The 12,770-nt window shown below is 32.8% G+C and overlaps 1 protein-coding gene across 1 annotated transcript; it reads left to right on the forward strand.

The window, feature by feature from the left end:
• Positions 1-2,174, forward strand: LOC143574895 (nuclear transcription factor Y subunit B-1-like). Its single transcript, XM_077059401.1, has 6 exons — positions 1-252; positions 1,317-1,446; positions 1,573-1,578; positions 1,668-1,730; positions 1,812-1,876; positions 1,965-2,174. Exons 1-5 carry the CDS (start codon positions 38-40, stop codon positions 1,866-1,868), a joined length of 471 nt encoding a protein of 156 aa, XP_076915516.1. The 5' UTR covers positions 1-37; the 3' UTR covers positions 1,869-1,876; positions 1,965-2,174.
• The last annotated feature ends 10,596 nt before the right edge of the window (positions 2,175-12,770 follow it).

Here is a 12,770-nt window from a genome sequence, read left to right on the forward strand (position 1 = left end):
TATTCATCATGATTGTTAAGTGGTTTATGGTTTGTTGATGATGGCGGATGCTCCGGGTAGTCCGGCCGACAGCGGCGGTGACCAGAGTCCTCGTTCGAACTCCAACATCCGGGAACAGGACCGGTTTCTTCCGATTGCTAACATTAGCCGGATTTTGAAGAAGGCTCTTCCGGCTAACGGCAAGATTGCTAAAGACGCTAAGGATACTGTTCAGGAATGCGTTTCTGAGTTCATCAGTTTCGTCACTAGTGAGTACGTAATAATAATAATAATAATAATTATTCTCTATTATTATTGAATGATTGAATTAGGTATTGTCATTTATTTCAACTTACAACCTATCAATCACATCAATAGGGACGTAAGTTAATGCGGAAATTGAGGCCAGCCTTGATTTACGCGTTTTAGGCTTAAAATAGACAAAATTGGAAATAGTAAAAATTTAGGGGAAGTTGATTACGGTGTACAAGAGCCGAGCCCACTAGGCTCGAGCTCGGCTCGTTTTGGCTTACGAGAGCTCAAGCTTGGCTTGGCTTGGCTCATGAGATGTTTTTTTAAGCTCTGGTTCGACTCCTTTATTATTTATTAATTTTTTTTTAAATTATAACCCAATTTTCTTATTGGCTCCTTTTATATTTCATAGAAACATCCAAACGATTTATAATTGACTTTTATTTGTTTTTAATTATATGTATTTTGAAAAAAAAAATCTTATAACAAGTTTGAGCTCAGCTTGAGCTTGTGTAGTACTTTAAACGTGGCAAAGCTCGGGTTGAACTTGGCTATGCAGTGTGAAATTATCAAATTAATACATGGAAGTCTAAAAGACGTAAAATTAAAAAAAAACACAAGCTTTCTATACAAGCTCAACCTCGGGCTAGATAAATAAACGAGCTTTATTTGAGGCTCGGGCTCGTTTGAACCGCTAAAGTTGATGAAACTGTAGCCCTAACTGATGGAATTTGGGTTCGCCAGCTGTGTCAAACCATATATATCTGGCTGGTCAAGACATTTTCGTCTGCTGCTTATAGGCTCCTTACTTAACTTGTAACATAAGTTATACTATTTTAAGTTTGAGTCTTTTTTGGTTATGTTTCTGTTTGTCTAGCTAGTCCAAGTTCTGACAGTTTTTAGATTAGTTCCATATCACAAATACACACAAATTTGAATGAGTAATCCTGCACTTGGTGTCTCGGTTATGGCAGTTGAGAAGTTTGAGCAAGTGTTCTAGCTATACTGTAAATTTAGAAACTTTCTGGCAGTACAACAATTATAACTAGCACATGTTACTGATTCATGAATGATTTGCGGATTAGGGCTAGTGATAAGTGCCTGAAAGAGAAGAGGAAGACAATTAACGGTGATGATTTGCTCTGGGCAATGGCTACATTAGGGTTTGAAGATTATATTGATCCCCTCAAAGGTTATCTGTCTAGATACAGAGAGGTATATCATATTCTTGTTACATATTGCTTTTCTTGATTCACATTTTATATATTTTTTAAAAAGTTAACTTTTTTGTTTTGTTATTTTTTTATGTTGGATGCTTATGTGGAATATTCATCTACACAGTTAGAGGTACGGGATTCTTTTGACTATGATTATGGTTATTTTGGTATATGATAAGTTAGCTAACATATTACTATGATTATGGTTATGTTACTTAGGGTGATACAAAGGGATCTGGTAAGAAAGATACAGTTGGATCTCAGGTTGTTCCAAATGCACAGGTATATTATAACTGAATAATATCCGACTGGTTTTGTGGTTCTTTGCAATTTCTTGATTTTGCATTGTTTTATGAATTGCAGTACACACATCAAGGGTCTTATACACAAGGCATGAACTATCTGAATTCACATGTTTGATCTTTCAAGTAATATCTCTATTCTCTCTTGCTTTATTATCAGGTTTGAACATTTATAACTTTCAATTTACATAGCCCTTGTGTATAAAATATGCAGCCCGAGGAGACATGATGGTGGAAATATGAGCTTTCTTCTTTACTGATTCATTGTTTGCTATTTAGATGGTCAGTAAGCGAGAAAGCAGTGACAAGTGTTCAATTTGATTGCTATGTTGTTAAAATCTGCGGTCTTTTCAAACTTCGCATATTTAGTTATTCTAAATTAAAGTTTGCCGAGAAGGCAAATTGATGTAAATTATGTAATAACTATTTACACGTAGGAATTTGATATGTTGGCTTTTGGCGTTAGAAAACTGTTTGGTTTTGGGCTTTTTGGGTTTGTTTTTTCTTGAGTTCGGTTGAGTTTCGGGCTTCAGTTATATGTTTGGGCCTGAAAAAGTTGTGACTAAAGTAATTAATTTGAGCTCAACTTTCAGACCTAAAATTTTTGTTACCTACCTATTAGCGAATTTGGGCTTTGACTAAAGATAGTGAATTTGGGTTATAAATCCAATAACAAACATTTAAACAATTTTGCGAGGTTTAACTTTATAGCGAGAAATAACCGAAACTGAACTGTAATTTCCGGTTTACAAATAAAAAAGGCCAAAATGCCAAACTGTGGGCTATTAGTTTGGATTCTAGCTCAAAATTTAAGCCCTAAAATTTTTGTTATCCACTATTAGAGGTGTAAAAAAACCAGTTCGGAACCGGTTAATCGGAAACCAAACCAGTTTGTTTCTAAAACCGGTTTCTACCAACCCGAACCAAACCACTGGTTCGTATAGCGGTTTGGGTATTTTACAATCAAGTTAGTTTTAAACCGGATTTTTTGTTTGTCTTAAACCGGTTGGTTAAACCGGTTTAAAACCAACCTGAACCGGTTCGGATTAGTTTGGCTACTTCCATGCTTAAACTGGTTTTTAAATCGAACCGGTTTAACTCAAACTAATTTTGAATATGCAAAAACCAAACCGGTTTTGTACACCTCTATGCTTTATCCAGTGTTAATGAATTTGGGCTTTGGCTCAAGATAGTGAATTTGGGTTATAAATATAATAAACATTAAAATTTCAAATAAGTCTAATACAATGGTATTCTGTTTTTGAGTGCGGCATCATTGAAACTGAACCGTAATTTACGGCTTTCAAAAAACATATCTAACCCGTACTTATTAATTTGGATCGGTTATTTCAGTCGGTTTTTTCTCGATGTTATTCGTTTAATAGATATTTCATCCTCCCTGGGTGAGAGATTGAATAATTAGTGGTGACATTTCTGTGAAGCCAGGTGATGTCAAATTGTCATGGTTGTAAACTTGTAATGGGAAGAGGCATCACGCGAGATGCACGTGACATACATGGGATGACAGTATGACAGGGTAAATGCACGTGCGTAGTCATCATGGTCTCAACTGAAAAGTAGTTTATTAAATTCTCATGCGGCTGTCACAACTTACAATCACTTGCTTTTTGAGATATTATTTTGTTACGAGTATACTTCAAAAACAACACATCATTTTGTTAGTGTATTTGTATACACACATATATCTACGATCTCAATGTCTAGTACTGGTTACGTAATCTTTTAGTTGAATTGCATGCACCTTTGACCAAGGCAACCATCGTCTATTGTGACAACATTTCGATTGTTTACTTGTCTCAAAATCTTGTCCAACACACGTTGAAATTGATATTCATTTTGTCTGATAAAAGGTTCGGCTCAACCATGTCTGCATTCTTCATGTATCATCCGCGTTTCCAGTACGCTGACATGTTTACCATACGCTTATTCGGTCAGCTATTCGAGTCCTTCCAAGCTAGTTTAAGCGTTCATCCATCTTCCGCTAAAATTTCGAGGGAATGTTAGTCTCTTTCTATGTATAAAGTGTGTGTGTGTGTATAAATGATTATAATTTGGTTGGTTTCCTTTTGTATTTTCACCCTATATAAAGGGATCTTGTTTTCAATAATTTGACAAGAAATCATTATGATATCATAACAATTGTCCGTATAGTGGTTTAAACATACATTAATAGTCTTGGTGAGAATTTAACTAATTATCATTTTACTTTGGTAACTAAAATTTAAAGTAAAAAAAATTAAAAAATAAAATAAAAATATGTTATTGGTTGATTCGGGATAAGCCCCACCTCTTACACTACTCAGTCCTCACCTTCTTTAAACCTTTGGCGGACTCCCCTTTGACGCCTCCACTATACTAAACCTTACTAAGTGCTACACATATCGTCTAATCTTATAATTTATATACACTATTTACTTATTTAGCTAGATGTGTGTTCCATCATCCTCAAATATTCTCCAAACTCCAAAGTGAACGAAGGTTTGTTCAAACTTGAACTAGAATCCGACACCTTACCTTGATTTACATCATCAAACTCAAAACTTTGGCATATTTCTTAGGACGGTTGTCTCAACGCAAAGATTATGTAGCACTATTGCAGTATTGCTTGTCAACTTAGGTTGGCAATCAGGCAGTCCAGCCCTACTATACATGTTTTATTTAGAACGTGAACTCTCGTAAGAAACTTAATTTGAGAGAATATCAATTCTCAGATAATAATAAAGAAAGAAATGTGTATCAGTTAATGAACAACTAACTAAAAGCTAGTTACGAATTTAATTATTAAAGTACATACTATAACAACATTTTTCAATATAAAGCAAAACACGTTGAAAGAGGTTTTAATTCTACTAGCAATTTTTGGTCCATCTAGCTCATCCCAAGAACATTAATTCAGTCTAACTAGTGATAATATTAATTCTTATCGAGATATAAGTTGGACATTTACATGATAAATCGTCAAAGTTCTAGTTATTTTCATTTATGTATTATGGTTATAAACATTACTAAATCAATGAGAAAAGTCAATATATTTATATATGTCAAAATCTAAGAACTACAAGCAAATATTAAAATTATATATTTATACACAAAATATACAAGACTATGGTTTTGAACATTAATCAAACGCTACTTAAAATATATAAACACGTACAAATCCATCCTTGAAGATCGATGTTGTTCCATGTATTAAGAAAATCCATCTCAGGATTAAATAAACAAGTTGTTATATATGCACGACATGACCATCATTTCACTCTAAACAGCCACACATTTTATATTCTTATATATTTAATTATATAAATATATACATAATGAAGAAGAATAGAAGTAATAGTAAATATATTTATAAAGATTTTGGGGGTATTTGATTGGGTGGGGGTGGTTTTAGTTTGCCAACTAAGAGGCACAAGAGCAACAGCTAAGACGCATAAAATCACCAACGACCACTTCTCAACCAGACTTTATGTCATGAGTTGTCCCAAAATGATTTGCCTCTCCATTTGCCTCTTTTCCTAATTATAGCTTTTATATGTGTATAGTAGTAATATATACGTGCAAAAAATAATGTATATGTTTAATAATCTTTTTATAGCTAAAACGCACAAGATGATTATTAGCAATTTAGCACTTACATATGAAAACTAAAATGTTACATCTGTTAGAAGTTGTAAAAGTTTATATATATTATATGTCCCTGAACAAATATATATATATATATATATATAGGGTAAGGATCCTAAGAAAACCCTTTGCAAATTGAAAACTTTGAGAACCAATTTTGAACCACTAAAAACACATTTAAAAAAATATTTAAAAAAAATCATAAAACAAAAAATAATAAAAATTTTAAAAAAGTAAAAAAACCAAAATTCTTATATTTCATTCCGGTTTCATTAAAAAAATAAAAAAATTTAGAAAAAAAACAAAAAAAAAACGTTGTATTATACACATATGTATAATTTTATTTAATATTTAGTTACGTAATATACATATATGTACAACATCATATATCTTAAATTATACACATGTGTACAAAAAAAACATGTAAATGTACATATATGTATGTATTATACATATGTGTATATAATTTAGCTAAACCGAGTTTTTTTTATGAAACCGGGATGATAAAATAAGAATTTAGGTTTTTTTACTTTTTTGATTTTTGTGTTTTATTTTATTTTATGATTTTTTTATTTTTAGGTTTTTTGTGGTAAAAAATGATTCTCATAGTTCTCAATTTTAAAAATGTTCTCTTATGATCCTGATCCTATATGAAATGAGTTAACGTACAAATCATCTTATCGTGTGAAACGTGCGAATCAAAGAAAAGGTGAAACACATGGCAGTGGCAATTTTGCACTTGTATAAAAACTCCTACGAGCAATTTTGTAACTTGTAACTTGTATAGAAACTCTCAAATCTCTAGTGAATTAAAAACTAAATTAAATACAAGGCTTAATGAGTTAATTCTAAAGTACTTACAATACTTATTAATATAAGTTAGATTTGTTTTATTAATTTTTTTATTTGGTATTAAAGAACCTGTTAGTAACACATTCAGGAAATTTTCTAATAAATGTCATAAGTTTTCTTGCTTACAAGAGTCAGTTGAGATTTTTACATTATAATATTACTATTTCTTCACAGGAGACGACCGATCCCCGTACTACAAGGGCAGGTCCGCCCTTAAACCCATGTTATAAACTAAGACACTGTGCGTCTAATATCGAATCAATTCTAATTATAGATGCTCGTAAGTACTTCTACATAGTGTATTTTTTCAAAACGGCTAAAGTTTTTTTCCACTTCTACATAATGTATGAGAGATAATCAGATGTAGAAAAGAATATTGTTGCAATATTTTAATTCATTATATATAATCACACAAAAACATTCAATACAAAACGAATTTTAAGTTAAAATTTATTTGAATCGTAAAATCACTTATTCACACCAGATGAAAGATAAAATCAACAATAGTGAGAAAGTGAGAAATAAAGTCTACTAAATAAATATATTATATATCACGCTCTAGTAAAAGTTATAACCATACATACGGTTCTTATAGTTTTTTATTCAAAATTGGTTTATATTCATTCTTCTGTGTGCATATGTTTTCCTGTACAGATGTAGAAGTTTTCGTGTTTTAAAGTATCTGTTAATTGAACTTTCATATTAAATTATACTAAATAAATCAAATGCAATAATTTATAAAAGTGATGATGTACCATATCATGTTTAAAGTTCACTTTAAAGTAATTTCCAGAAGTATAAAGTTAAAAATAATTAAATAGATTCTCTTATAAAAACATACATGTATTCCATGTCACATTTTATATGATATAAAAAGTGGAGAAACGCGTTTTCCAAAAGGATAACAAATAAATAAGAGTTTTAACTTTTGTTATTTAACAACTTAGCTTATATTGGGATGCATGGTCAAAGTCAAACTGATGCTTCTCATCTTCTGTTCTTGTTGTTTACCAAAAGTGCCCGTGGCTCATACAGCTGGCCACGTCTGTGTTTTGGGGTGCATTTGGCATTTGTACTTTGGGGCATGGTGTTGTGATCCTCACGTGGTTTCATAATCCTTTGATTGGCCCATTATGTACTTGTTCATGTCACTTTCATTTTCTTTTTTGCTGCCTACTTTAACACTGTAGTTCGTTACATAACTATAATATTGTATGGGAACTAGAAGAAATATATAAACACTAACATTTTGTTAAGTTACGACTGTCTAAGTGTCTAAACCAACCCCTCTCCCCCCCCCCACCCCCAACCCCCAACACCCAATTATATTTCTCACACTTTTTTTATTAACATTTTAACACAAACCAAACTACATCTGGATAATGAGTAAGCGAGCAACAAGCTGCGCCGCTATCCCCTTTTGGATCGCAATGCCTATTCTACTAAATATAAATCCTTGGTTCCTCGGGCTCCGCGAGTCACTGCGGACCACCTTCTGCACCCGTTCCAAGAAACGAACCGCATGTGTCGAAGGCTAGAGATCCAAATGTGTCGAAGGCAAATGGAATGAACACGTGCTGATTTTCCAAACATGCTGCCTCATGCTTAGCAATCTTCCTAGATTTCGTCCTCAAAACCGTCTGTCTCAGAACGAAACCACTGTCTTTCAGCCCCATCAATGGTGACACCCCAATGAGGTCGACACATGCATGCTTACCCCTTGCGCATCCAAACACAAGAACGTCCGCAGGACGCGGTGTAGATCTTCCCTCTCTCGGATCAGTCAGAAAGTTAACAGGTGCCTCTTTTTTGGCTGAGATCCCGGCACGCCTAAGCACATCTCATAGGACATCTCTAACCCAGTCGTGACGATACTTGAACCCCGGCAATTCCTTACAGTGGAGGGCATGCTCACCAAATTTATCCAAACAAGCTTTTTTACAAATGGGGTATGATTCGTCTGGAGGGAAAATACTGATAATATTGATTTTGAAATAAACATGGCCTATAGTTATATGCTTAATAGACGACGGTGAGTTGATTATGCAACAAGTATTACTAATTGGCAATCGCAGTCCACATATTCGATTATGAAACCAAGTCAGATATCCATAGGGTACCTCTGCTAGGCTGCTACACTCATTTAACTTGCTTTTCACTTTAAAAATAATTGAATAAAATTAATAGTTACCTATACATAAACATATTATTGATGTGTTTATATAAATATGGGTATACACTTAATAAAGTTAAGTTAATACGGAGTAAGTTGTTATTCAAATAATCCCAATTTACTTTATAGTTTATTGAAAAGGGTTAAAAATAGGGTTATTGAATTTAAATACTCTTAGCTTTCATACTTTGGTCGGCAACATTCACAGCTAAATAAATGTCATCCATCACTCCCAACTTTCACATTATTTTCTTCTGACACACCCAAACTATGAGAACACTAACTATGTTAGTTTTTTTTTTGCTGACGAGGACAATGTTTTAGACACGTGGCTTGCTTGTGTGGAAAATTTCTTTAAAAAAATTTATTAATTCATACGCCACACTACTGATGTTCAAACCATGATTTCACCAACAACATTCCACTATCCACCAAAATTAGAGATTTGTTTAGAAGAGGTATTTGTTATCCACGTCAGCAAAAAAAAATTAACGGAGTTAATATTCCATTAGTTTGGTAGTGCTAGAAGAAAATAATGCGAATATTAGGAGTGGTGGGTAACATTTCTTTAGTCGGGGGCATTCCCAACCAAAGGGTGAAAATTTGAGTATTTGATTCCAATGACCCATAAAAATAAATACATAAGAACCGTACAACCTATACAAGGTAGTATACTATACATCATATGCGGAATTTTTTAAACCAAAATGACCACACTTTACATTAAGAATCGCCGATGGATAATTGAAATCATGAAATGAAGTAGAGAATATGAGATTTAAATGAATAGAACTTAACTTATCTCAGTTGGCAATGTGTGAATTCCAATGACATTATTGCGGTCCCCCTCCAGACCAGTCGCTATTACACATAGTTATATTATGATCTCCATCGAATCAGTCACCGTCATGGATAGTTGTTTATGACTTACGTGATCCCTAGTTTGCTATGAGTTCTGTACTTCCTTAACATTCCTTCATTTGGAAGTCGATCCAATTGCTTCATTCGTCCCTACAAAGTCTGGATCGCAACATGCAATCATGCATAAATAAAGTTATTATCCTACTGACTCGTCTTTCTAAGGCATTACATGTTCATTGCAATTACTTGTGTTTCTCATAAAACAAAATGAGAATTTTCTTTTTAACGACCAACTATATATGTATATATGTGAATAAGTATGAAAAAACCCGCCAGCCCCGATAAATTATATCCACCCTATCATGTCAAAGACACGAATAATATATAAAATGATATAGTTTTCAAGTTTAAGACATTAGAAGACATGTATACCCTACTCTATTAAATTATCGTTAAATGTATTATATTTTAATATCGTTAACCCTTTTTAAAAAGATTGGCATACTTTATCTGCGCTTGTACAATATTTTATACCAATAAAGTTTTTAGTTAGTAACAAAGTATTATAATGGCTATTAACAATATATATCTAGGGATTTTGTGAACCAAACAGTTGTCATAGTTCTTAAAATACGTGCTAACAAGTAATTTCAATTACGATGTTACTAAATAAGACTTTTTTTTTTGCCTTTCTGCATGTATCACTCTAATATTATTTTATATTTTGTTATTAATGTATTACTGGTCAACCAATTTGTCATTAACATGTATGTCATAGTCTATTGAACAATATTGAACATTAAGATTCAACTCATAACAATATTTTTACTTTTCATAATGTTTAATTGAAATAAAAGTTAGTTTTATTACATATGATTTGTTGGAAATAAGACATTTTACATATGATTTGTTGAAAATAAGACATAAGTACGCATCACAAAATTTGATATCAACCAAGATCTGCATGAAAACTATAATGACTTAATCATCTATTTGTATTAAATAATTTTATAACATACTACGACTCAAGAACATAACATGTTTTTGGAACCTAAAATCTGCCCATAATCTACAGTAAAACTTAACCAAACCGGAGCTGTGATGGCTGCCAAATTCACTAGTAAAACAATTCAAAAACGAACCCAAACCAAGACGGTATAAAATCTGGGAATTCTCCATACCTTTCAGAAGCTTATAACATCACTTGGAGCCCCTAAAATGCCCAAGCTAAACTTTAAAATGATAGTATAAACACCTTGATATTTAACTTTAAAACCGTCACTTTAAAAACCCGTAAAACCCAAGGAACCGACCCAAAAACACAACCCCCATGTATGACATATTTTTATGTCCAAGAATGATATTTATAATTGGGATAGCGTAAGCAAAGAATCTGTCCAAAAGATGTTAGAGTTACATACGCCGTTATAAAAACCGAATAAAAGGTGTTAACGGGCCACACCGAACCAATAAGTGAATGTACTATCTTTTGGGTGTTTAAAACGATTTTCAGAAGTTAAACATGTTTAATTAATACCTCAAACCTGGTAAAGACCAGCCTCAAAAGTTAATACTTAACCGGGTATTAAAAGTCTTCCGAACCGACACTTTGGTAACTCGTTAACTAAGAAACGATCCCTGCAACATAAATAGTTTTATAACATGTTTTGCAGACCATTATATAATTCTTTGATGATATATAATCTGGCCTGAAACCATTATATGCGAATCATCGTTTTAAAACTGAACTAGAACCCGAACGGGCTGAACCGGACTCGTACTTGTAACAGCAGCCAAAAATCATCTTTTAAAACCCATGAATTGTTAAAGCAACTTATTTTAATGAACTATAATAGGTCCTAACAGGTTTTCTAACCAAAAATGAGTTTTACTACAAATGTAACATAAAGATGCCAACGGGCCGAAACCGAAACGAAGCCACTGTTTGGGTTCCCGGCATCCTAACATCAATATAAAACTTTTAGTAAGTCATTAATAGGTATTATAACAGGTCCAAGGCTGTTTTGTGGGGAAAAACCGGATTTGAATCAATAAACGTGGCTAAGGGCATTTTTGGAACAAAAGAAAAACCGGTTATTTCTTAAAAACTGAAAATACATGAATATTTTTTTTAGAACAGAAACTTTTGGGTTAAAATGGCCATAAATAAGTTAAAAAACGTTTAACGGTAAGTGGATTTAAAAAAAGGCGCGCTTACAAGATTATAAACTGTTGTTTCGTTAAAACTGACAATCGGGCCAGCTTTTAAAGACTAAAAGACTTCAAAAATATAAAATGGATATTTTTCCAGAAGTTATAATTAAAATAACTTATTATAATGTTATAAACCATTTTCGATAATTACAACACCCTTTTTATTAAGAAATAACGTTTAAACGTGAGTTACGCTAAAACCAGCGTAACCCGAACAAGCATTTGAAAAATATAAAGTTACGAAGTTTCTAACTTTTAACTGCAATTATGAGCCAATAAAACCATAATTTTAGTGTTACTTATTATACAAAAACTATCTAAGCCTTTAACTCTGTTTTTGCCAAAAGAAACATTAAACGAAGGTACAAGGACTAAAACCGTACAACCTAAAATTTTATGAAATGTCAGACTTGAAAATAACTCATTTTTATGATATATATAATTCTGGAAATGAGAAGTTTCAATTACAAAAGTATTCGTTTAATTAAACTATTCTTTCAAGACATTTCGTTAAAAACCGACACACACCGGTGATAACCGGTATTGTCAACACTTGTAAACACATGACATGGTTGATTAAATAAGAATCATTAAACTTTTGATATCAATAAAATGTATATAGCTTCTAGGGTCATATGGTAACCCGAAACCTAACCGAAGACCGAACTTTCCAAAAATGCAAACTTTATCAAAACCCGACAAATGAACCAAGGTAATACCTAAACACAAAACATCAATCTTATTAAGTTATTTAAGTCCAAACTTCCCATCGAAACTTTACTCATCAAGAACCAAATGCGTTAGAAAACACTTAGAATCAACTAGTACACAATACCAATAGTGAATTTTTACATTGTTTTTCGATAACTTATTGTTGATATAAATATATACTAGGCGTACTTGGTGATTTCTAGCATAGTGCAAGCTCATTGATTATCCTTCATATACATATCGCATACGGACTGAGGTGAGTTTCGTGCTGCCCTTTTTACTTAAACTTTTTGGGCTGGATACTTGCTGGTTTTACTTATGGTGTGATATTTATCAAGAGGTATTTTACTGCTAAATTTTGTCCCAACTTTTACACAATCATTAGCCCGAGGGAATGGGCCGGAGGCTTGTATGGGTAGTAGTATTTGGGAGACCCCCACGCACAGTGACCCTATGTTGGGTAAACCACACTAAGATCTGCGGATCGTTCCGGCATATAACCTACGTGTTTGATTATTGCTTTTAGCAGGGTGATAATCCGGGACGGTTTAACTTCTAGTATGA

This window comes from Bidens hawaiensis, unplaced genomic scaffold (genome assembly GCF_021521415.1).
Source record: "Bidens hawaiensis isolate Kalapana, Puna unplaced genomic scaffold, B.hawaiensis_p1.1 tig00027138_1, whole genome shotgun sequence".
Lineage (NCBI taxonomy): Eukaryota > Viridiplantae > Streptophyta > Magnoliopsida > Asterales > Asteraceae > Bidens > Bidens hawaiensis.

Bases quoted from the DNA above. Each gene is read 5' to 3' on its own strand.
- LOC143574895 (XM_077059401.1), top strand. From the start codon at position 38: ATGATGGCGGATGCTCCGGGTAGTCCGGCCGACAGCGGCGGTGACCAG. The intron at 253-1,316 runs GTACGTAATAAT...TTTGCGGATTAG, and splicing joins ATCAGTTTCGTCACTAGTGA to GGCTAGTGATAAGTGCCTGA. The intron at 1,731-1,811 runs GTATATTATAAC...TATGAATTGCAG, and splicing joins AGGTTGTTCCAAATGCACAG to TACACACATCAAGGGTCTTA.